Consider the following 21,957-nt stretch of genomic DNA (forward strand, 5'->3'; position numbering starts at 1 on the left):
TCAGTAAAAAATAAAACAAGCCTCGGGAAAATGAAGGTAACCACTGATGGTCTACTAGCCCTTATGGTTGGAGGAGGATGCCCGGCAGTGAGTGAGTGAGAGTTTCACGAGTGTGACTACCTATTCTGCCTTGGGGAAATGAAAATCGGGGGTTAGGGTTGAATACATACCACCAAATCGAGACCCGACCCAGGTCCCAATTTTATCGATCGGAACGGAGCTCTCAATTTTCTGCCGGGTGCTTGAGCCACCGACCACATTCTTGAAAGCGCGACCTCGCCGTCGTCGAGGCCGTTCTTGTCCACACTATCCACACCGACCGATGCCGTCATAACCGCCAATTATCGAGAGAATCAAGTACCGACGACACCCACACACACAACACAAACCCACACAATGGCACCCCGGCTGCCAGCCCACTGCTGGCGGCAACTTGCCCTGCGCCCATCCGCAACGACCCCCACAACCGCCGCCGCCGCCGCCGTAACCACCACCCGTCCCTCCCTCCTCCCCAACACACAAACCCGCACCGTCAAAACCGGCTGGTCGACCCTCCCCCCACGAGCCAAGCCGCACCGCTTCAACCAGGTCACCTCGGGCCTGCCCGCCCCCACCGCGGGGCCCGCGGCCGCCCTCCAGCGCAAAGCACGCACCACACCGGTCCGCGCGGGGGTGCTGGCGGTCAAGAAGGGCATGACGGTGTTCATGGGCCGCACGGGGGCGCGCATCGCCTGCACGGTGCTGCAACTGGACCGCGTGCAGACGGTGCTCAACAAGACGCGCGCCCGCCACGGCTACTGGGCTGTTCAGGTGGGGATGGGTGAGCGGAATCCGGGCAATGTGGGCGCGCCGCTGTTGGGGTATTATGAGGCGAAGGGCATGGCGCCGAAGGAGGTGCTGGCGGAGTTTCGGGTGCGGGATCAGTCCGGGTTGTTGCCGGTGGGGGTGCAGCTGATGCCGGATTGGTTCCATATTGGGCAGCGGGTGGATGTGCGCAGCAATTCGAGGGGCATGGGCTTTGCGGGTGGTATGAAGAGGCATGGGTTTTCGGGGCAGGAGGCTAGTCATGGCAACTCCAAGAATCACCGCACGATTGGTTCGGCGGGTCCCTCCCAGGGTAGTGGTTCGCGTGTGCTGCCGGGCAAGAAGATGCCCGGGCGGATGGGCAACCAGCGGGTGACGATCCAGAACCTGCCGGTGCTGATCGCGGACAATGAGTTGGGGATTTTGGTGGTCAAGGGGTGCGTGGCGGGGCCCAAGGGGGCCGTGATCCAGGTGCAGGATGCCTGCAAGAAGGACCCGCCGCCGCAGGAGTGGATCGACAAGTCGAGGAAGACGTTGGAGGAGCGGTTCCCCGAGGCCGAAGCGCATCTGCAGGCCGCGCGGGTGCGGCATATGGAGTTGAAGGAGGCGCGGCGGGAGAAGAGGATAGCGGAGCTGATGGCCGAGGGCGTGAGGCCCGACGAGGAGCACGCCGATGCGATTGAGGAGATCCTCGCCGCCAGCGCGAAGGAGGACGCCGCCGGACGCGCGCCGGCTGAGCTGTGAAGGGGTGGCAGTGCGGTAGTGTAGTTGTGTGTCGTTATTTGTATCATATCATACAAAATACAGTAAATGTACAGCACGTGTAAGAACCCCGCCTTGGCTGTCCCTCGGTCATCCCTTTCCCATATCATCCCCGCCAGCATCTGGTCTGGGGACACGCTCTACTTGTTCATCTTCCTAAACCCCCTCGTCGCCGCGGCGCTTGACTCCTCCTCTTCCAAATCCACCATCTCGATCGGGCCGTCCGCACCCGTCATCGCCTTAAACGGATCCCCATCCTCCAGCAGATCAATTACCACCCCATCATCCGTCTCCAGGCTCCACTCGGTCGTCTCAAACATCCCCCTCGGCGACGGCCGGAAGCTGGTGAAGCGCATGACGCCGCCGGCGCGGGTGCCCTTGACGCGGAAGGTGATGTCGATGCGGCCGTGCAGCTGGTTCATCTCGCCCGAGATCCAGGGGATTTGCTGCGCAAAGTAGATCTCGTCGCCTAGGTGGGCGCGCGCTTTCTCCGAGGTCCGCAGCGCGTACAGCGTGGCGCCCACCACGGGGCTGGAGAGCTTCTGGTAGTTGAAGATGGAGATGGAGGCGATGATGAGCGCCGCGGCGAAGAGCGGGAGCGTGCGCGACCAGCGGAAGGTGGTTTGTTCGAGGCCTGGGGGGGAGAGGCTTGGGGTTAGTATGTGTGGTGTGTGGTAGGGGAGTGTGTCAGCCGGGGAGGGAGGGGTATGAGAAGGGAGAATTACTGGGTAGCTCTCGATCTGGACGGCGCTCCATCAATGGCCCATCGCCGGGTTTGGGCGCCGATACGAGCGTGCGTTTTTGTTGCTGTCGGGCGGCGGGGTTTTGTGGTATTTTCCTGGCCGTCGATACTATCCTCCTCCGCAGTAGGACTGCTTGGGCGCCCGCCCTTTGCTGGGCTAACCTCGACAGCATGGTTGGGGTTGTGTGGTGGTTTGAAATCGACTGATCGACTGAGGTTCAGCCCACTTTGGTAAGGAAGCTTGCTGCGCTACAAATAATTCGTGCATCTGATAATGTTATGCACTTATCAAGCTCCTTGGCAACTCTTGGCCCCTCCTTCCTTCCCCCTGCACCTCCTTCTAGAACACTTCTCCTTGGCCTTCTCGCTTTCATCGTTTCTTTGTTCTTTTCGGATGGCGACACGCACGTGTCCCGCTCCGTTTCAGCCCACGCATTAATTGCCTGCTTTGGCTCGGGCATATCGCTGACCGATGGCTTCGCATTTGGTCATTTCTATGTTCTCATCCCGTGTTTCTCCACTGAAAACCCGACGATATGGTACAGGACCTTTTGAATCATTACCATGATCCATGCTTGAAGGAACGACTATCTCCTCCTTAGGTCAGAAATATGTGACTGGTCGGAAAACATGACAAGTGAGGACTTCCTCGTCCTACGAGTGGTCCGTGGGACATGGAATCATGACGACGCCGGCTTATGGATCCTTGATCCCTCATCTCGCCTGCGCCTTTTGAGACAGCCACATCCCAAGCACGACTCCTGGTTCTTTGTCTTGCATCCTCAACACGCAAGAATATGCCTTCTGCCATGGCTTATTCACACCCGTCCCTTTGTCTGTCCCCAGACTATATCCCTTAACCCTATCTCCATCCAGACACCCAGCTGCCGAGTGGCCAGACCAAGGACCTGAACTTCGCACAATACACACCTTACTAGACAGCAAAGTCAGCCATGATGAGGCTTCGCTATTCGTTACTGCTGCCCATCGGGCTCTGCCTCTTCCTCCTCGCGGTCGATGCCGCCATCACCATGGGACTAGTGTCCAACATGGTCTCTTTCCTGCACCGGAACGGCCGGGGCCCCTTTGCCGTCGCCTCTGCAGACGGATCACCGTTCCTCCTCGCCGGCGAGCCAACGAATCTAGTCGTTGACCAAGGCCACACGGCCAACGCGGCCGGCGGAACAGCTCTAATTCTAGTCGGGTTCGGCGGGAGCATCGCCTTGTGGCTGGAACGACAGGTACGGAAGAAGGTAAGCCTCTCTCTCTCTCTCTCTCTCTCTCTCTCTCTCTCTCTCTGTCTCTCTCTCTCTCTCTCTCTCTCTCTCTCTCTCTCTCTCACCCACCCCCACAAACAACACGACACTAACAGAAAACGCGCAACCAGTGGGACCGATCCTCTCCCTTCTTCCACATCTGGGCCGTTTTCGTCCTGCTCAGCTTCCTCCTCACCATGGTCGCCCTCATCTACACCTTCGTCGAGACGGCCAAGACAGGCGGCCAAGTCATCGACCTCGGCGTTGCCCGCGCGAATCCTCCGCCCGCCAAGTACCCCGACGGCAGGTGGACGCCCGAGAACTGGTATGCCGCCGTGCTGGACTTGTCATTGGCGAGCGCGAATCAACGGAGGGTTATTAACGGCAACTTGACTATTATGCGGGCGTGGCGCTGGAACTTGGTCTCGCTGTTCATCCTGGGATTTACACTGCTGAGCCTGGTGGCGCTGGAGGTGCTGAGGACGCGGCAGAGGGATTTGCAGCCGGTGTCGATGGTTGAGGTGCTGGCTGAGCCGTCCAAGCCGTCCAAGCGGCCCAACGTGTAAGGGGGGTAATTGGACGAGGATGTCGAGGTTTTAGGACGCAGTTGTTGGTTGACAGCTTTCAGGGTATCAAGACTGCCATTTAGGATGGATAAATATGTTTCATCTCATACTGTAATGCAATAATTTCTGGTTTGAAGCTGTCATCGTCCGGCGTGGTCTCATATTCGATACAGCTATATGCCCCGATGATTACATGTTCAATATTCACTTATAGGATTAATTGCTCGCACCCCCACCATTAACGTCATTCCTGCTGCAGCAGCCCAAACCGCGTAAACTATCTTCAGCCTCGCCGCGTTTACACAAGGCTCCATCCAACCCTCTCCAACAACCAACAAGCCACAACACCACAACGCCAACGCTCCGATCCGGGAGGAAAAGCACCATGGCAAAACGAACCCCAGCGGTCCGTTCCCGCATCCCATTCCACTACCCCTCTGACGACGACGACGACACCGCCGAAATCCTCGACGAGCAAGGTAAACCCTCCCTTTACACCCTCCCCTCAAAACCAAACCAACCCACAACAAACCAACCCAACCCCCCCAAGCCAATCCACTAACCACCCCCCTCGCCCAACCAAAACAGAACAAGAAACCCTCATAACCACCCTCACCACCCAAAACAACGCCCGCAACGCCACCACCCACCGCCTGCTCTACGTCCTCCCCGCCCTCTCCGCCATCCCCTTCCTCCTCGACCTCGTCCTCCCACCCCCCACCCAACCCCACCGCCTCCTCCCCCTACTCGGTCTATCCTCACTGGCCGCGACAGGACTGCTGCTAGCCCGGCTGGGGGTGACCGAGACGGGGTTTGCGGGGCTGGATGCCCTTGTCGAGTCCGATTCCGATTCTCGGTCGGGGTCTGGGTCTGGGTCGGGTTCTGGCTATGGCTACGGCGCGGGGAAGAGAAAACAACGAGGTGGGCTCCTTGGCTCGGGGGCAGGGGATAAGTCGCCGCTGGAAACCTACGTGCCGTGGTTGAATGTGGGGCTGGCGGTGTTGGCGCTGTTGACGGGGATGCTGCAGCGGGTGAAGATGGGGCCGCAGGCTGCTGGGGTTAACCCGCTTCTGCTGGGCGCGCTGCCGGGTGTGGTGTTTGCGGTCATTGTCGGTGCGAAAGTGGCCATGGCGGGGATTGACCCTGAGAGGGAACTGAGCAGGTACAAGTATGGATACAAGGGTGCTTGAGTCGGTTGGCTGGATCGTCAGCGAGGTTGGGCGTTATTAAGTTGGATCTTTGGGGTGTCAGCATCGCGCGGCGTTGGTTGGGAATGGTATGATATCCCCGGTTCGAAATATAGACAGTGGAATTACAGTGACACGCCACTTCGATGGTGCCGATGTATCCGTCTCCTTTTATGTACCCTGAATCCTAACAAACCCATGCAAACACCGCCGCCCCCTACACGTCTATCGACTCGTTGAACCGCAACACGCCATTACCCTTGAGAACCCCGTCTACTCCCTTTGGCAACCGCGGGAACGGGTCCATCGGGTTGCTAACCCCGCTCGCCCCGGAACACGTGCCCGACTTGTCAACGACCAGCGCCAACCCGTGCGCCTTGATTGCGTCCACCAAAGCGGGAACCATATCCTATGATCGTTAGCATTTGCGACAGTTCCCCCGAGAAAAAAGAAATAACTTACCAACAACCTCTCACAGCAGATCAACCCCATGAAGTTGTTACTCTGCGCCGCCCTGACCGCGTCCTTGATCGAGACCCCCTTGTGATCCGTCTCCCCATGCCCGTCCTGCGGCTGCCTCCCCAGGTCGTTGCAGAAGAAAACCGGGAAGTTGGGCTGCTTCCAGTTCAACGCCGTGCACACGCTCTCGTTATACGAGCTGAACACGACCGACCGCACCGCCTCCGGGCCCTGCCCCTGCGCACGCTGGGCGCGGGCGTGGTCGAACACGACGGCGAGCAGGCTGTCGATGGACGCATTGAGGTCGGCGCTCAGCCCTTGCCCCTTGAGGGACAACTGCTCCCGCTCCTCGGCCGTCGGGTACAGCACTTGAATGTTAACGTGCATGTCCTTCGGGAGGAGGTTGAGTGCGTCCTGAAGCGTGATGCCCCCTGAGGACGCCAGGATCTGGTGAATTGCGGTGATATCGCCAGCAGGAAGAGGAGAATGCGGCCCGTTGCCCGTGGCGGTGCGGAATTGGGCGAGCGTCAACTGCGACACGGGCACATCGATGCCGCCGCAGCTGACGGTCCATTGCGGCCAGAGCACCGGGACGCCGTCATTTGTATGTTGTACGTATATGCGGACAAAATCGCCCGATAAGCTAGACCCTGTCACAAACGTGCTGCTGGTCATGGCCGGCGTCATAGTGACCGTGTCCACCTGGCTTGTCGCCTTCCAGTATGTCTCAAAATCCGTAATCTCCAACGGCTTGCCCTGGAACGGTTTGATGATCTGAGCTTCAAACGTGACCTGCCCGATGGCGCGCAGCCGTGGATCGAACAGTGGGAGGCAGCAACTCCCGGTATTGCTATTCAGTAGAGCTCGAAACGTGGTGGGTAGCGCTACCGTTTTGGCAATGACCTTGGCGCCGTAGGCCGGGAAGACGTCAAAGTCGAGCGTGAAGGAATCAAAGTTGTCGATTTGAAACGAGACAAGCCGAGTATCTTCGTGGAAGGGAAGCAAGACGTTCTTCGGGATGATGTCGGACACCTTGGATGAGATGGTAAGCCGCGCCGCGGGATACTTGCTATCGTGGAAGAAGACCAGCGGCTGATCTCCGTTGACGCCGAAGTTGAGCTGCACGACAGTCTTGGTATCCAAGAAATTATGACCATAACGCCGTAGAGGAATAATGGGGGGCGGAAGCTCGAGCACAGGAATCGCGTCCATGTCCAAGGACATGGGGATGGGCGCGCTGCTGCCCATCATGGGGGCCAGGGGACCCGAGGCCTGCGGCTCGGATTTCTTGACTCGGTTGAACGGCGTGAGCAGTTTCATGCACTCCAGATGGCCTTCCCAGGCCGCGTAGTACAGTGCTGGGAGTTCCTTTTCATCCAAAATGCTAGGATCCGCGCCGATGTCAAGGAGCGCTTGGAGGCAGGGGACGTTTCCTTCGCTGGCGGCATGCACAAGCGGAGTCCACCCGTAGAGCTTGTCTATTTGGTCCAGGTCTGCTCCATAGTTCTTGAGGAGCAGAAGCAGCTCCGGCGTCTGTCCTGACCTGGCCACAAGGTGTTGCGGGTAGAGTCCTTCGGCGTCGGCCAATAGCCCAGCGCCGTGCTTGAGCAGAAGTTCAGCGATGGCCAATGACCCATGCTCGCATGCGAGATTGAGAGGAACGTGGTCGGTATCGGACACAGGGTCAAGACGGGCGGACCGCTCAAGCAGCCTCCCAACGCTCTCGAGGTGCTTGTGGACGATGCAGTGGATGAGGGGTGTGTAGTTGTCGTGGTCAATCAGATTGATTGTATCGGGCGCGACTGCATCTTGGTTAGTTCATGCTGCCTACTTACTCATCACAACAATAAATTCGTACCTGAGAGGAGGATATCAATCATGTCGAGCCGGCCATGCATGCAAGCATAGTGAAGAGGGACTCGTCCGTATACGTCGCTCCTGTCGACAGCCACATTCTTTGACAGGCCGTACTCGAGCACAAACGAGTTTCCGTAGATGGCCGCCTGGTGCAGGCAATTCCGCTCGTTGATGTCGTCCTCAGACTGTATATCCACCAAGCCGGTCTCAAGCAGCAACTGCAGCGCTTCCCGCGGCGCCCCATTAATGGCAGACAAAAACGTCCTCGTAAACCTCTCCAGCAACGGGTTGCTAGGGTCCACAGTATCGCGCATGCGCTTTAGCAAGTCTTTGAGGGATTCCACGTTACCAGAAAGGACGGTGTCGAGGAGTAGAGTATCTGCATCCCCCTCATCCGTGCCTGGCAAATGTTGGCTGCTGACAACATGTTCTGGACGGCCCTCAAAGGTGACATTGTCTCCATCGGCCCAGGCACCGATTTCCTGAAGGCTCGTCGTGGCCTGGTCCGACAACTCACTGATAACGGTGGCGTTGAAGAACGGCTGGACCTCGACTGCTCGAGACAAGTACAACTCCTTTGTCTTGGACTTCGAAGTCTTGTCCCACTTCTTAAGAATCTTGGAGAAGGCGGTGCCATTGATCTCGACAAAATGTTGCAGTTTGTTCAAGTCATTGGCGAATTGCTGGAAACCCTCTTGGAGGGTGGTGAACTTGGCAGACCGCCGGGAGATGCTATGACGGGACTGCAAGACCTTTTTCTTGTCCAAGAGTGTCTTGAGACGCACTTTGAGCTATTGAGCGGTCAGCATTGCGTCTTATTAGAGTGTAGGATGCGAGGAGTAACGCACCTCGGCCTCCTTCTGCAAATAAAAGGCGTTGACCTTTTCGAGTTCTCGTTCCTGGCGATTGTGAGCAGCTTCCAGGGCCAAATCCCAGTCTCCATCCTTACCAGCTGGAAGAAGAAGGTTGCCTTGTTTGCCTGTAGGGCAGCCTGTGAGTCGGCGGGCCCAGGGCGTTGAGAGGCATCATTCTGAGGTGGAAGAATAGGGGTGGCCGAGAGCTTCTTGATGAGCTATGGGTGGAGTGTCAGTGAAGTACAGACTTGTGCTGTCTCTTCGCCCTGCTTGGTCTCTCAGTCAGCCCTAAGGCAGACCGACGCCAGCATGTTGGATGCGAAGAAGAAAGGCGACGCACCTTTTTGAGCGCCTTGTAGTTGACGAAGCTTGCGGCATACTCAGGCACCTCGAGCTGGCGCTTCTGGATGTGCTTGCCGAATTTCCTGCATGAGATTTAGCAGGGTCTTGCTGGAAAATTAACGAAGTGAAACTCACATTGTGAGGGTTGCGCCAGTGAGGCTTTCAACCAAATAAGGGTCACAACCTTGCCAGCAGCGGCTTCATGTAGGAAGGAAATCGGTGATTGGTGAAGGAGAGACAGAGGAGCTCAAGTAAACCAATGGAAGGGGATGGTGGGTATCGAGATTGTCTGTAACTCCCGAGACGATGTGACGGATGGATGCTTCTGGAGATTGTGGGTAGGTTGTGTGGGTTGCGGGCGTGAAGGGGGGCTTGCCCAAAACTGCAAGCAGAGAGCTTGTTCAGGTCGTTGGGTCGTTCGTTCTTGTGAGTGATTTGGGGCGAGGAGTACGAGGAAATGAGCACTGTCAAGGAAAAAAAAGAGAAGACGAGAAGGGGAAAAAAGAGCGGAGAGATTCGGTATTGCCTCGAAAACTACCGGGTATCCGTACTAGTATCTTTTGACGTTTCCCGGATATGCCCAGGTCAGGCCGTTGAATATCGACTTCCCTGATCTGGATGCCAAGTCAGCCAAAGTACTGAGACGGTTGGGTCGGCACTGGTGCTGAATGACAGGCGGCCGTCTGACCGGGTCTCGGTCTCGGTGGTGGTGAAAGCGTTGTAAATTCAGGTGCCAAGCCCCCGAGAAACGTGGAAGGCACGGTGGCACGTCCCTTACGAGTAATGTATTTCGGTGAGGAAAGAACTACTGGCCGTGTACGAAAGAGCCACGACGCATAGAAAATCATGGCCTAAACCCACTGCGCAGGCAGAAACAGGGGAACTAAGGTAGCAAATGAAACTTCGTCCCATCGGTATTCGTTTCGAACAAACCACTGTTGTGCTGCTTGCTACTGCGGCTACTACTGCTTGGCGCCAATTGCCCGACAGCATCAATAATCGGGCCTTGGTCTTTCTTTCAACCCCCCCCCCCTCAACCCCCCACGAGTCAGGACCGTAAAAGAGCCGTAATCCAAGGCAGAGACGGTACCGTAATAAATTACTGTGCGCGGCGCACGGGCACGGGATACCCAACTCAGGTGCGCAGGGGCGCAGTCCTCGTGAGCCGAGTTACACAGCTAACACATGCTCGCCTCGCTCGCCCGTGTGGTTCGAGTTCCGCTCTTCTGGGAACAAGGAGCCGCTAACTTTCCAACGCGTGCAGCAAGCAGGACAAGAACAGCCCTTGATGCAACGGTCTCCTGCCCTCCCTCGGCAGCCAATCGGGTGGAGGGATCGAAACATGTGCTCTCCTTGATTCGATGTGCGGATTTGACAGATCGGAAGCCGCCAGACGGCGCGGCTCCATTGCGGGGCATGCTGCCAGATCTAGCGGGTGAGGGGCATTTTGGGGGGCAGAGGTTCAGTGAGGGGGAAGAACCGAGCAGGTGGGGGGTCGGGTACGACCCCCTTTAACAACATTCCACGGAAGGACTTGGCAAAGCTTGTTAGCAAGTTTTGTCATTCCACCGCCCGGCGGTTGGTGATGCTGGCATGGGTTCCAAAAAGTGTGGACAAACAGCAGCTGATATTGGCTCCACTAAGAGCCTGTCCCTCGTCCTTTTGCCAGCACTGAATAGTGATCACTGCGGAGCCGAGGCGGTGGCATTGGACCCTATTCGGCGGGCTACGGCTCACAAATGGAGACGGCGTAGCACTCTCAAATATACTGTGGAGGTCCTCGTGGGATTGGATGCCACTTGAGGTCAGCAACGGCCGATGTGCGGGTAAACAGACATAGCGAAGTTAACCGCGAAGTTACACAACCCAAAGACAGGGGCTCGAAAAAAAACAAAAACCGATCTCGGTTAACAACCAACGCTGAATATTCAGTAACCACATGGAAGCACGTGCCTCCGCTCCCTATTTAGCACCAGCACCTGCAGCACCCCCGCTACCGCTATCCCCCTTGCTCTTGTCCTCTACCAGGCTGTCCGCCATCGCGTCCGCCGTGGCCTGCTTCAGCCGCTCGGTATCCTCCATTTTAATCTCCTTGGCCCCTGCTGTCTTGTCCTTCATCTCCCGCTCGTCGTCGCTATCCCCAAGGCTGAACGGATCGTTCTCCACGATCGGGTTCGGGTCGACCGAGGACAGAGGCTGCCACTTGCTTGCCTTCGCCGTGCCTCCGGGGCCCGGGGCGACGGCATCCTTTGGCGGAATCTTGGGTGACGCGTTATAAGCGTCGATGTCCTCAACCGTGTCGCGGAATGAGACTTTCCTGCCGTCGCCTGGCTTAGGGGACTTCGAGGGCGGGGGCGGCTTGAAGAGGTTCGGGTTGCTGCCGCTAAACGGCCGTTGGGGCTGGATGGGCGCTGTCAAGCAAGTCAGTTGGGATGCCGGTCGGCCATGATGACACAATCAACTTACTGCCGTCATTACGGAACTTCATCCCCGCAAAGTCGTCGCTTAGCAACTCGGGATCCGCATCATAGCGATCGTAGTCATTGCTCCTCCGCGTTTGATCGCGAGTCGGTCGCCCGTGGAACTGACCACTTTCATGGTTGTTACGTTCATCCTCCTCATCGAACTGCTCGTCGATCCTCTTCTTTAGGTTCGTGAACCACGTGTTGACCTTGGACTGTGTCTCCACGAAACCCTTGCGCAGGCTCTCCTTGATAACGGGTAGGTCGTCGTCGATGAAGCTGTGCTCGCGGTCGTACGGGTCGTCCTGCGGCCCAAGACCGGTCTGCTGCCGACGGGGATGGCCGCCGCCGGGCTGGCCCCGATTGGCAGTCCTGGCCTCGTATGCGCCAACGTTCTCATAGTGCTCTGCAAGCTGGCGCGCGTATATCTCGTCGGCCTCGAGCTGCGACTGGTGGGTGGAGGTGGGCCCCAGGGGGTCTGCGACCGGCCTCGGTGGTGGCGGAGGTGGACGATCCCGCTCGGCGGCATCAGGGTCTGTCATCTCAAGGAGCGCATTGAAAGCGGACTCGATGCGCCCGCCGCTAGCCCTGAGTACCGCTTTAATGACGCTATCGTCAACGGTCGGAAATGCTTCCTTCAACATCTGTTGGCTCTTTTGTTCCTCGGTCAGCGGCCGGGGAGGTCTCGGCGGGGCAGCCTCGTCTGAGCCGGCGGTGGTGGTGGCGTTTGCTGAGGCGGGTGTTGTTGCCGCGTTGGACTTGGCAGTGTCCTCAACATTCAGCGTTCCCTGCTCTTGAACATCGTCGTCGTCCATCTCGAGAGGTCTCGCAGTCGTAGGAGATTCGGGCGCCGGGGACGTCTTGATCTAAAAATGCATATGTGAGCTGAGACATTCCGCAGATCAGGAGGCGCATCGAATTAGGGGCGCGGGTAGGGGTTCTCCTTACCGCTTCGGCGGACATTTCGAGGTGTCTAATCTAGGTAGTTTCGGGAAATGAAAGGTGAGAATTGTGAAAGCCAAAGATGTAGGGTGGTAGCCAGGTTGCCTTGGATTGAAACTTGAGCGTTTATCAAGGAATGAGGCTTGTTTGCCAGGTCTGCGCAGGAATGTCGCCTTTGCAGCTGTCGCATGTGCCCAGATTACGTAGCCCCTCATGCGGCCCACCCCTCAAGCCACACCCAGCTTACGACTATCGATAAGGCAGCCGGAACACACAAGTACCCTAGCATAAACTCGGGTACTCCTTATGCCAAATATGAAAACCTCTTTGGGTAGAAAAGCAATATTAGCGAACAATATTCCACATTCTAGTAATAAATACAACTACAAGCGAGTTGCTGCTCATAATTTCTCGAATGAGCCCGTTGTCGGGGTCGGCCTCGTTTAGCAAGGTTCTTAAAGGAACCGAGTATTATGTAGCAAGCCAATCCCTGTCCAAGCCGCGCATGAGTGACGTCTCGGCGCTTCAAACCACCACTCTTCCATCCCTCCACTATCACGACATCAGTGAGGGCTGGACATACCAGTAATCAGCCCTCCACCCCCACAACCACGCCCCCCTGCAGCACGCGAACCGATCGACCGACCCAAATGTCACAATGGGCAACTCTTCCAGCCGTATAACGGCCCAAGACCAGTCCGTTCCTCCCGGAACCACCCACCACCCCTGCCTTCGTACCCTCACTAACCCGTCGCCTGAACAGAGCAATCCTCGACCTCAAAATCCAACGCGACCGGCTGCACCAATACCAGCGACGCATCACGCACATCACCGACCGCGAGACCCAAGCCGCGCGCCAGCTGCTCGCCAAGGGCGACAAGTCGCGGGCGCTGCTGGCGCTGCGGCGCAAGAAGTACCAGGAGACGCTGCTGGCCAAGACGGACGCGCAGCTGGAGCAGCTGGAGCGGCTGACCTCGTCGGTCGAGTTCGCGCTCATCCAGAAGGACGTGCTGTTCGGCCTGCAGCAGGGTACTAGTGTGCTGAAGGAGATCCATGCGGAGATGGGGGGGATTGAGAATGTGGAGAAGTTGATGGGGGAGACGGAGGAGGCGATTGCTTATCAGAGGGTTTGTGGTCCCTTGTTTTTTTGGGTTCTTGTTTTATCTTGCGGCATTGTTTTTGTCGTGTGCTGGGATGGTCAGTGTGCTAATGAGTGCTTGTGTTGGAAACAGGAAGTCAGCGAGATTATCGCGGGCAGGATATCCGTGCAGGACGAAGAGGAGGTCGAGGATGAGCTTGCCGCGCTTGAGGCCGAGGTTTCCAAGAAGGAAAGGCCGCAACGGCTGCCGAACGTACCTGATACCCAGCTGCCGGCCCAGAATCATGTCCGGGAGGAGGCGCAGGTCGAACAGGCCGGGCGGGACGCCCAGACGGAGAGACAGGCGATGTTGGCTTGATAAACGGGGATGAGGAGTTCCGGGGTAAAGGATTGGATGCATGTATGGCGCTAGTGGTTTGAATATTCATTTTGGTGGCCAGTGAGCCTATATTGTGCCTGCTTAGGCTTGTAGTTGAATACAGATGCTCCAAAGGAGCGGCACCAATATGGGATGGTCCGAAACAAGATGTCGCAACAAAATGATCAGGTTTGTTTACTCAGTGTACCGTACATATAGGTAAGTCTGCTGGGTCTATCGACAAACAATGCACCGAGGCCGTAAGCAACCGCCCAATGCCCGCTAACCTTCCCAACGAAAAACAATAGCTGAACTAACCCATTGCCAGCCAGTTCCCATGGTATCGCATGTCCGTTCGCCAACCCACAACGCCCGCCTGCCTACCACAAAATGTCCGCCAAAACAGTTGCCGGTAAAATACAATTGGTTCTCGAAGGTGCAACGAGATTATGTACATGCATAGATGTCCAACAGCGTGGATACAAGCCCCAAAGGGCTTTGTCGAGCAGGCCTCCCGCATAGGCCTACAACCAGCCGCTCAGTCTAGCGTGATCATGTCATCCCTCCTGGGGGTAGGGCGCCCGACATGCGGCTGGTACGGAGGACCCGGGTACGCTGGGGCCACCGAATGCGAACGGGATCGATACATGGGGTCTCCCGTTTCATAAAAGGGACCACCGCCCGCTTGGGTACGAGCCTCGAGGCTGTGCATCTAGTAAATACTAGGTAGTATGTGGGAAGTATGGGAGCTCATTACCTTGGATGGGGCCGGACATACTCAATCCCAGCCACACGTTCCTGCCTCGGGTACCCCTGGGGTTGCTGGGCGGCGAAAGGCACATATTCGTCGTGGAACACAGGGACCTCGACCCTCCCTACGACTCGTTCGATTCGTTGACCTGGGCCGGGGAGTTGCCGAGCGTCGAATCGCGCAGAACCGCCGACCGGCTGTTGTTGTTGATTGCCCTGCTGTTGTGCAGCAGGCCACATCCCGTACCGGCCTGCTTCCGCGGGGGCTGGGCGCGGTTCGTGCTGCCGGGGGAACTTATTGGAAACTCGAACAATTTCCACAAACTCGCCTGGCAGACTTTCAATCCGCTGGGAGATGCTAGAATCAACATGTAGTCTATCGCGGTCATCCACCCACCCGCGGCCAAGATGGCGAACATCAGCCCGCTGGATAGGGGACGGGCGGCGATTGTCCAACGTTGGGTCCATGCGCCGCGGCGGCTCCCTGGGCGGTGGAGCGTAGTCCTGGATTATGATCGGCCGGGACTCCGACCTAAGGATAGCCCCGTCATGCCCAATCCAGACCGGCCGTCTCCCAGGCCGCAGGTCCAAGTCATCACGGGCCATGGCACCATCCCACCGTGTCGAGGGATACCGCGAGCCTAAACCGCTAGGAATCGCTGCCACGCCACTGTTTCCTGCTGCGCTAGAGTCTTGAGGGTTCAGTAAAATAAAAGGTTCCCGGTTTTGCTCGGGGGCCCGGTGTTGCTCGGGGACCAGGGACATCCGACTTGGGCCCGAACGTGGAGGAAGCTTGATAAAACCTTCCTCTACAAAGTCAGGACGGCAATTTTGTGCGGCGGGAACGGCACCGACGGTTTCCCCCGGATGGTGAGTTACCCTGCCGATCGAACTCTGCCCGGCATAGGAGAGGCCGGGCTGAAGCGGGCGATATAAGGCGAGGGGGCGATAGGGCTGACTCGGCGCCCCCGGGGAAGCAGGCTCGATGGATGGCAAGAGATAATCCTTGAGATCTTGTCCATGGTGGTCCACGCGCTCAATCTCAGGAGCCCCAAATGGGGCGGTCCGAGACCCAACTATAGGCCTGAACCCATTGCTGGGGGTATACTCCCGGGTGCGAATTTGCTGCGACATATGGTATGTCGTCGCCGGAACTGTCCTCTGGGGCTCATTGGCCCAGTGTTCCGGCCTGTGAGGCACATCTACAGGAGTCACGGGGCTGGCATAGGGGCGGTGAGCATGGTACGTTGACTCCGCTGGGTTGCGGGTCACCATTCCGGAGTCTGGGCGACCGGGCTCGTCCATCCGCCGCTGCTGTGGCCCATGACTAGCAGACCCGCCCGCAGCCCCGGGGCCATTGGAAATCATCGGCTCGTCGTTCTCGAGCCGCTGCCGTTCCACGGCCTGATGCCAGGCCTGATCTCGGGCCGCTTGGTAGCGTTGAAAGCCTCGCTGCCCCCACTTGACCGCCTTCTTGTCTTTGCGAGAGGTCTTCATGACCTTTTGCCGAGCGTGGGTTGCCCGAAGCCCTTCGCTGCGAGAGCTGCTGATCGCCAACGAGGCTTGCGGTAGGCTCACGGCGGGCAGCTCTGCCCGGACCGGCACGCCGTCTCTCATCACAAGGTCGACGGGGCTCTCGTCGGCCGATGAAACGGCTGAGGAGTCATCGGAGTCATCGGATTCAGAGTCGCCGCTCTCGGAGTCTGAGATGACAATAACCTCGTAGAGAATCTCGTCAAGCTGGTCCCGTCCTGTCTCCTCGTCTCCTCGCCACTTGACCAGGATGTCGAGACAGAGCGATTCAACGGCCTTTCTTGCGTTGACGTAGGCTGTTTCTTTCAGCAACTGGTCGTACCTCGTATGGTTGTGCCGGATATGGGCAAGAACCGCCAACTGGACACGGCGTGAGAGGGTGACATCAGGGGCGAGCCCAACTGGTGGGCCATCCTTGCCGGTCGGCCTCGACTGCGGGTTCGGGGTGAGATGGTGCACTTTATGGATCTCTGGGATCATTCAGCTGGTGGGAGTGGGGTGTTGGACTTACCTTATTGAAGGCATGTTCGATGATGGTCTGGCGGTCGGTATTGGGTATGCGAGGAAACAAATCCCTTATAGCTGCGTCAGCCTGCTTGTTAACGTCCTCTTGCCTCTCCGGGATGGGCTCGGGTAGGCCGGGGGCCCCGCTGATGGCCTCAAACTGGTCATCTCCGAGAGTTGCGCGTGCCTGTTCCACGATAGTTTGCCGAACGTGGTGGCCGACCCTATTTAAATGAGAGCTGAGCCTCTTGGAAAGCCCATTCATCGACTAGCAAGGCAAAGTGTGAGCCCTAGAGACAGCGGCGAGGAATGGTCGTTACAAACCGTGACAATGAAGATCATAGCATCCTGGTCGCGGGAGAGCTCTTTGCATGCCGTTGTCAGAGCAGGATTCCCGATAGGAACAAACTCGAAACCCGGTGGCGGCTCCCTCCTTTCGGTGAACTAGCGCCAGGTCAGTGTCTCGGCTCGTTCGAAAGGCGGGTGAAGCGGCGCAAAGCCGAATACCTCAAATTCGAGCTTCTTCTTTTTCTCCTTGTTCTCGATGAACTCGAACCACGATTTGTGCTTGGAGCTAACCTGTGGTTTCTCGGGCCTTGCCACCAAGCCCGGCGGTAGGGGCGCTGTCCAGTCTATCAAGTTGCCTTTGCGATCTCTCTTGTGCCGTTCCTTGGCGTGGTCGCCGATGCCCACACCGGGGGCATTTCTCTTTTCTCTTCCCATCGGGATCGATGATTCATCAGTTTACCACAGCGCAACATGTACGCAACAATCGTCTGGCCAAATCAGCGTCAAACACGAGGCAGCCGCGGCGAGCGTTGGTCCCGGCTACCACGGCCGGAAACTCGCGCTGCAGGCGCACAAGGCTGCTCTCGTGCTGACGGGTAAGGCGACTCTTGGGGCCTGAAGGCAATCAAGCCGGATGTAGAACAAGGAAAATACGCGCAGCGGTAGCAGGATAATGGCCCGAAATAAAATAAACACAAAAAGGAAAACACAGAGTATCCGACCCTGTGGCTGGCAAGAAAATGTCACCCGAATGGGATGGGATATTTGCACTTGAGTTTCCGTCGCAGTCCTCTCGTTGCAGAGGAGGCCTCAAATCGCGCTGCAGAGGATTGTAATGGAAGGGCGTCGATGGGGATTTTCGGTTGCAAACCTCGCCCACTGTAGCCGGGCACAGATTTTATCTGAAATGGCGTCGGCACCTCTCAGTTCGACTTCAACACCGGGAAGGTACAGAGCAGAACGGTTTGCTTCTTGCACCAGGCTTTGGGCAACTCCGGGTGGGTGGGCCTTAGATGCCCGGAGCCTAAGGCAGCAACGGATTCCATTACACTAGAGGTATATGCAAAACCGGTAGTTACATGGACGCAACTGTCTTAAAGCTAAACTTCTCGGCCAAATCGAACCCGAATTTGATAAAACAAAGCGCAATACAACTCCACGCTACTATTTCCTATATTTCCAAGATATCGTTTATTTATCTTGTTTAATGCTCTCTGTATGGCTCGTCGAACTCCGATGCATGTATAAAAGGGACTTACTTGCAAGGGGATGCACGAACAGTTGGGTTCGTGTGTGCTGAGTGGGCCACAATCATGGTTTGGGTAGGTAGGAACCTGTCTCACATGGTCACCCCACTTGCACAATTCAAGCAGCCGATTCGCCGGACTCGGCTTATAATTGTCGAACTTCAACACTGTGCCAACAAGTCGCGTTCGCAAAGATGTTTTGTTGATGAAAACGGTATGCTCTCGGCTAGTGTTTATTGCCACTTGCACCTTTTTCTTCCTCGCAAAGTCATAGTTGCGAGTGTGGATTGAGACTGAAAGAGAGCAGCAACTTGGTGCGGTGGCCAAAATACGACTCGAAGTTTTGGATCAACAATCCTATCGTTAAGGTCTTTCGTACCATGGCGGACTTTGACCTCGGGGCAGCTTTCATCCCTGCCCTCCACAAACCAGCAGAGCTTTTGCCAATAGCGAAACACCGCAAGTCTCTGTTGTATCTCATTGAGAAATCCTCTGTGACAATCGTTGTGGGCCAAACAGGCTCTGGCAAAAGCACACAGATTCCCCAGTTCCTCGAGCGCGCTGGATGGTGTGCTGATGGGAAGATTATTGGCATCACTCAGGTATGTTTTGATGGCATGAGCGGGGTACTATTTGGTGACGGATTTGGTGACGGCACTAACTAGGTGTCTTCCAGCCGCGGCGCGTTGCTGCCACAACGGTAGCGATCAGGGTTGCCGAAGAGTTTGGATGTGATGTTGGAAAAGAGGTTGGCTACTCGATACGCTTCGAAGATGCCACGTCCGAAACCACCCGCATCAAATTTCTCACTGATGGTCTCCTCATACGAGAGGCTCTGGTGGACCCCCTGCTCTCCCGTTACTCTGTGATCATGGTGGACGAAGCCCACGAGAGATCCATCAGCTCCGATATCTTGTTGGGGCTGTTAAAGAAGATCCGCAAGAAGCGGCCAGACCTGAGGATTATCATCAGTAGCGCAACCCTTCAAGCAGAAGAGTTCCGCAATTTCTTCTCAGAACCCAAAGAAGAAACGCCCAACGGCAAAGAGAATGGAGATAATGCGTCCATTGTCAGCTTGGAAGGGAGGACTTACCCGATAGATATCCTCTATCTCGACTCGCCGGCCGAAGATTATCTCGACAAAGCCGTCTCCACAGTTATCGACATCCACACCAACGAACCCAAGGGTGATATCCTCGTTTTCCTAACCGGGCGAGACGAAATTGAGCAGGCTGTCCAAGCTATCTCGGAACGGTCATCCCAGCTTCCCCCGGGTTCCCAAGCCATCCTACCATTGCCACTCTATGCTGGCCTAGCTACCGACCAGCAAATGTACGTGTTCGAGGAAGCGCCCGAGAACTTCAGGAAAGTTATATTCTCTACCAATATCTCCGAGGCATCCGTGACGATTGACGGCATCGTCTACGTTGTGGACTCCGGTTTTGTCAAACTTCGCGCTTACGACCCGAAAACGGGAATCGAGAGCCTGACAGCAACCCCTGTTTCCAAGGCATCGGCAGCGCAGCGGGCAGGACGAGCCGGACGGACAAAACCCGGCAAGTGCTTCCGACTGTACACCGAGGAGGCATATCAGTCTCTCCCCGAGGCCAATATCCCAGAGATACAGCGCTCAAATCTTGCGCCATTCGTTCTCCAGCTCAAAGCCCTGGGCATAGACAACGTCCTGAGATTCGAGTTCCTCACGCCACCCCCAGCTGAGCTAATGGTCAGGGGGCTGGAGCTGCTGTACTCACTCGGGGCACTAGATGACTACGCCAAACTCACCAAGCCCTTGGGCCTGCGGATGGCTGAGCTGGCGGTTGAGCCTATGATGGCGAAGACACTTCTTTCGGCCCCATCATTCGGCTGTCTGAGTGAGATCCTGACGATCGCAGCCATGACGAGTCTCGGCGGGAACATCTGGATTCAGCATGAAGGGGAGAAGAAGAAGACGGAAAGCGCGAAACGGAAATTCGCTGCCGAAGAAGGCGACCACCTCACCCTTCTAAACGTCTACCAAGCGTTCGTGACAAAAGGTCGTAAAGAATCCCGCTTTTGTCACGAAAACCTCCTCAACTTCAAATTGATGGCGCGGGCGGTCAGTATCCGGGCTCAACTAAAGCGGTACCTCGAGCGATTCGGCCTTAATGTCGACGAGTCCCTCGCGGCACATAGCACCTCGACGGCGAGCAACAAAGCGGAGCAGATTCAGCGGTGTCTGACGGCAGGCTACTTCGCTCATGCCGCGAGGATGCAGCCAGATGGGACGTTCCGGAACGTTTCAGGGACGACGGTGCTCCACGCTCACCCAAGCTCCATCATGTTCAATCGCAAGGCGGACTGGGTCATCTTCCACGAGGTTATGGAGACGGGAGACAAGACGTTTATACGGGATATCACGCGGATTGAGAAGTCTTGGTTGTTAGAGTATGCGCCAGAGTTTTATAAGACTACCTAAATAAAGATGCTGGCCACGCAACGCAACGGTTCTGGGAACGAGGCCGAGGGTGAAACAGGAGTTTGCGGTCACCACCTGAGACTGAAGATGGGTCTGTTATCCAAGGCGATGTCGTGGCCATGGGTGATATCCACACTTTGTCTCTTTTACTACCACAACTAGTTACCGGGTTGTCACAATGCTCAGGTGTCACTCGGACTGCCGGAGAAGCCCGCCGCGGCTACAAGATGATCGGATGCATGGCATATGGATCAATCGCCCACAAGCAGCAACCCAAAAGTGGGAACAGGCCTCGTGGCTAAGCTGGGTACTTGTATGTAATTGGTGTGGAGGAGATGTGTCGCACAGCTGCTGCACGCGCGTCTCGGCGGCAATTGGCGACAGAATCTTAGAAGAGCGACCATTTGCAATATTGAAAAATAGAGTTCCGCTCAATCACAGTAAGCAGCCGGCGATTATGCCGTGTCACATCTATGTACATATGTACTTGTTGTATTCCTTACGCAAGCTTGCGAGTGATGTGCTTGCTTCGGCAAGCCGACCACACACAGCCCGCCGTTGTTTCAAACTTTCGGACACTTTTAACAGCTCAGGCAGCAGAGTTCGGACGGAAGAAACAAACAAGAACGGGACGGACGGGAACCCCAAAAATATCGGACGAACCACTCCTCCAAACATCGACCCAACGCCACCGCTTTCTCTCCAACAGAGTGCCTTGCTCTAAGTTTTTTTTTTGGCATCAAAATGAGCTCGCAAAAAGTACAATTGCCCCTGATTAATGGGCCTGGAGACATGCTTCTTCCCCTTTCAGGCGAAATGAGTTAGCGCGACTGGTCATCCGTTCCTGCATCTGGCCTGGGGTTTGTGCGGGGCTGCAGGCTCTGACGGGCGGGACCAGTGCAACGGTGAAAGCCGCGTGCAGCTGCGAAGAACCAGCCCGCATCGATGTGATTGGGGAAGACCCTGGGCGGATCTCCACGAGGTGGGTCGGCACCACTCCCCCTTTTTTAATTGAGACGAAATTAGCAATTTCTATTCGTCCACTACCGGGCCCAGGTCAACAAGAGCAAGACAGTGGAAGCGGTGGAAGCGGTGGACGCAGAGCCTCCCTGGCCTGCCCCTGTGCCTGGCTGTGCCCAGTAATCCCTGAGTCCCTCAACGGAGATTTGGGAACCGATGGAAAAGGCTAGGGGTGCCTTGACCGTGCCGTCGCTTCAGGGCCTAGCCTGCGGAAGGTGCTCCCGTCCCAGCTCCTTCTTCCTCCCGTAACCGTCAAACCTAATCCCTAATTCACCACCTCCCTCCCACGCTCTTTCCCACCTACCCCCTTCCGCTCCTTTGCACCCAATCCTCCGGAGCACCGATCACGCCTCCGAAGCCTCGACGGCAACACCAACTTCACATCGTCGCCAGACGTGTGATCTGTCACTCCTTTTTTTAAGTCACCGTCTTGCCAACAGGCGCGCCATTCATTTTCACACCGACAA

At 56.7% G+C, this 21,957-nt stretch overlaps 10 protein-coding genes across 10 annotated transcripts; 5 read left to right on the forward strand and 5 right to left on the reverse strand.

Annotated features, from left to right (window-relative positions):
* Positions 1–396: 396 nt before the first annotated feature.
* On the forward strand, positions 397–1,548 carry F5144DRAFT_482158 (mitochondrial 54S ribosomal protein uL3m; the record flags this gene model as incomplete). Its single annotated transcript, XM_066785325.1, has 1 exon — positions 397–1,548. The coding sequence occupies one exon, from the start codon at positions 397–399 to the stop codon at positions 1,546–1,548; it is 1,152 nt and encodes a 383-aa protein (XP_066646300.1).
* Positions 1,549–1,603: 55 nt separating this feature from the next.
* On the reverse strand, positions 1,604–2,573 carry F5144DRAFT_505343 (cytochrome oxidase complex assembly protein 1-domain-containing protein). Its single transcript, XM_066786446.1, has 2 exons — positions 2,292–2,573; positions 1,604–2,200 (listed from the first exon to the last, which is right to left on the reverse strand). The coding sequence occupies exons 1-2, from the start codon at positions 2,479–2,481 to the stop codon at positions 1,707–1,709; spliced, it is 684 nt and encodes a 227-aa protein (XP_066646301.1). The 5' UTR covers positions 2,482–2,573; the 3' UTR covers positions 1,604–1,706.
* Positions 2,574–3,015: 442 nt separating this feature from the next.
* Positions 3,016–4,374, forward strand: F5144DRAFT_109532 (uncharacterized protein). Its single transcript, XM_066782127.1, has 2 exons — positions 3,016–3,561; positions 3,696–4,374. Exons 1-2 carry the CDS (start codon positions 3,262–3,264, stop codon positions 4,128–4,130), a joined length of 735 nt encoding a protein of 244 aa, XP_066646302.1. The 5' UTR covers positions 3,016–3,261; the 3' UTR covers positions 4,131–4,374.
* F5144DRAFT_109514 (uncharacterized protein) lies at positions 4,373–5,494 on the forward strand. Its single transcript, XM_066782126.1, has 2 exons — positions 4,373–4,609; positions 4,719–5,494. The coding sequence occupies exons 1-2, from the start codon at positions 4,516–4,518 to the stop codon at positions 5,318–5,320; spliced, it is 696 nt and encodes a 231-aa protein (XP_066646303.1). The 5' UTR covers positions 4,373–4,515; the 3' UTR covers positions 5,321–5,494.
* Positions 5,397–9,210, reverse strand: F5144DRAFT_109494 (uncharacterized protein). Its single transcript, XM_066782125.1, has 7 exons — positions 8,965–9,210; positions 8,828–8,912; positions 8,583–8,705; positions 8,482–8,532; positions 7,635–8,424; positions 5,780–7,578; positions 5,397–5,726 (listed from the first exon to the last, which is right to left on the reverse strand). Coding segments are annotated over exons 1-7 (3,042 nt in total). The 5' UTR covers positions 8,967–9,210; the 3' UTR covers positions 5,397–5,534.
* A 628-nt stretch (positions 9,211–9,838) lies between these two features.
* Positions 9,839–10,331, reverse strand: F5144DRAFT_561514 (uncharacterized protein). The gene has a single exon (XM_066788257.1). The coding sequence runs from the start codon at positions 10,245–10,247 to the stop codon at positions 10,008–10,010; it is 240 nt and encodes a 79-aa protein (XP_066646305.1). The 5' UTR covers positions 10,248–10,331; the 3' UTR covers positions 9,839–10,007.
* Positions 10,332–10,508: 177 nt separating this feature from the next.
* Positions 10,509–12,553, reverse strand: F5144DRAFT_618447 (uncharacterized protein). Its single transcript, XM_066791919.1, has 3 exons — positions 12,240–12,553; positions 11,296–12,157; positions 10,509–11,240 (listed from the first exon to the last, which is right to left on the reverse strand). The coding sequence occupies exons 1-3, from the start codon at positions 12,252–12,254 to the stop codon at positions 10,792–10,794; spliced, it is 1,326 nt and encodes a 441-aa protein (XP_066646306.1). The 5' UTR covers positions 12,255–12,553; the 3' UTR covers positions 10,509–10,791.
* Positions 12,554–12,703: 150 nt separating this feature from the next.
* On the forward strand, positions 12,704–13,866 carry F5144DRAFT_561519 (Snf7 family). Its single transcript, XM_066788258.1, has 3 exons — positions 12,704–12,929; positions 12,997–13,360; positions 13,466–13,866. The coding sequence occupies exons 1-3, from the start codon at positions 12,892–12,894 to the stop codon at positions 13,688–13,690; spliced, it is 627 nt and encodes a 208-aa protein (XP_066646307.1). The 5' UTR covers positions 12,704–12,891; the 3' UTR covers positions 13,691–13,866.
* Positions 13,867–14,400: 534 nt separating this feature from the next.
* On the reverse strand, positions 14,401–17,190 carry F5144DRAFT_109683 (uncharacterized protein). Its single transcript, XM_066782128.1, has 3 exons — positions 16,985–17,190; positions 16,485–16,921; positions 14,401–16,405 (listed from the first exon to the last, which is right to left on the reverse strand). The coding sequence occupies exons 2-3, from the start codon at positions 16,740–16,742 to the stop codon at positions 14,444–14,446; spliced, it is 2,220 nt and encodes a 739-aa protein (XP_066646308.1). The 5' UTR covers positions 16,743–16,921; positions 16,985–17,190; the 3' UTR covers positions 14,401–14,443.
* An 863-nt stretch (positions 17,191–18,053) lies between these two features.
* F5144DRAFT_109734 (P-loop containing nucleoside triphosphate hydrolase protein) lies at positions 18,054–20,559 on the forward strand. Its single transcript, XM_066782129.1, has 2 exons — positions 18,054–18,614; positions 18,689–20,559. The coding sequence occupies exons 1-2, from the start codon at positions 18,393–18,395 to the stop codon at positions 20,468–20,470; spliced, it is 2,004 nt and encodes a 667-aa protein (XP_066646309.1). The 5' UTR covers positions 18,054–18,392; the 3' UTR covers positions 20,471–20,559.
* Positions 20,560–21,957: the final 1,398 nt, after the last annotated feature.

This window comes from Chaetomium tenue (assembly GCF_020726465.1).
Source record: "Chaetomium tenue strain MPI-SDFR-AT-0079 chromosome Unknown F5144scaffold_2, whole genome shotgun sequence".
Classification (NCBI taxonomy): Eukaryota; Fungi; Ascomycota; class Sordariomycetes; order Sordariales; family Chaetomiaceae; genus Chaetomium; species Chaetomium tenue.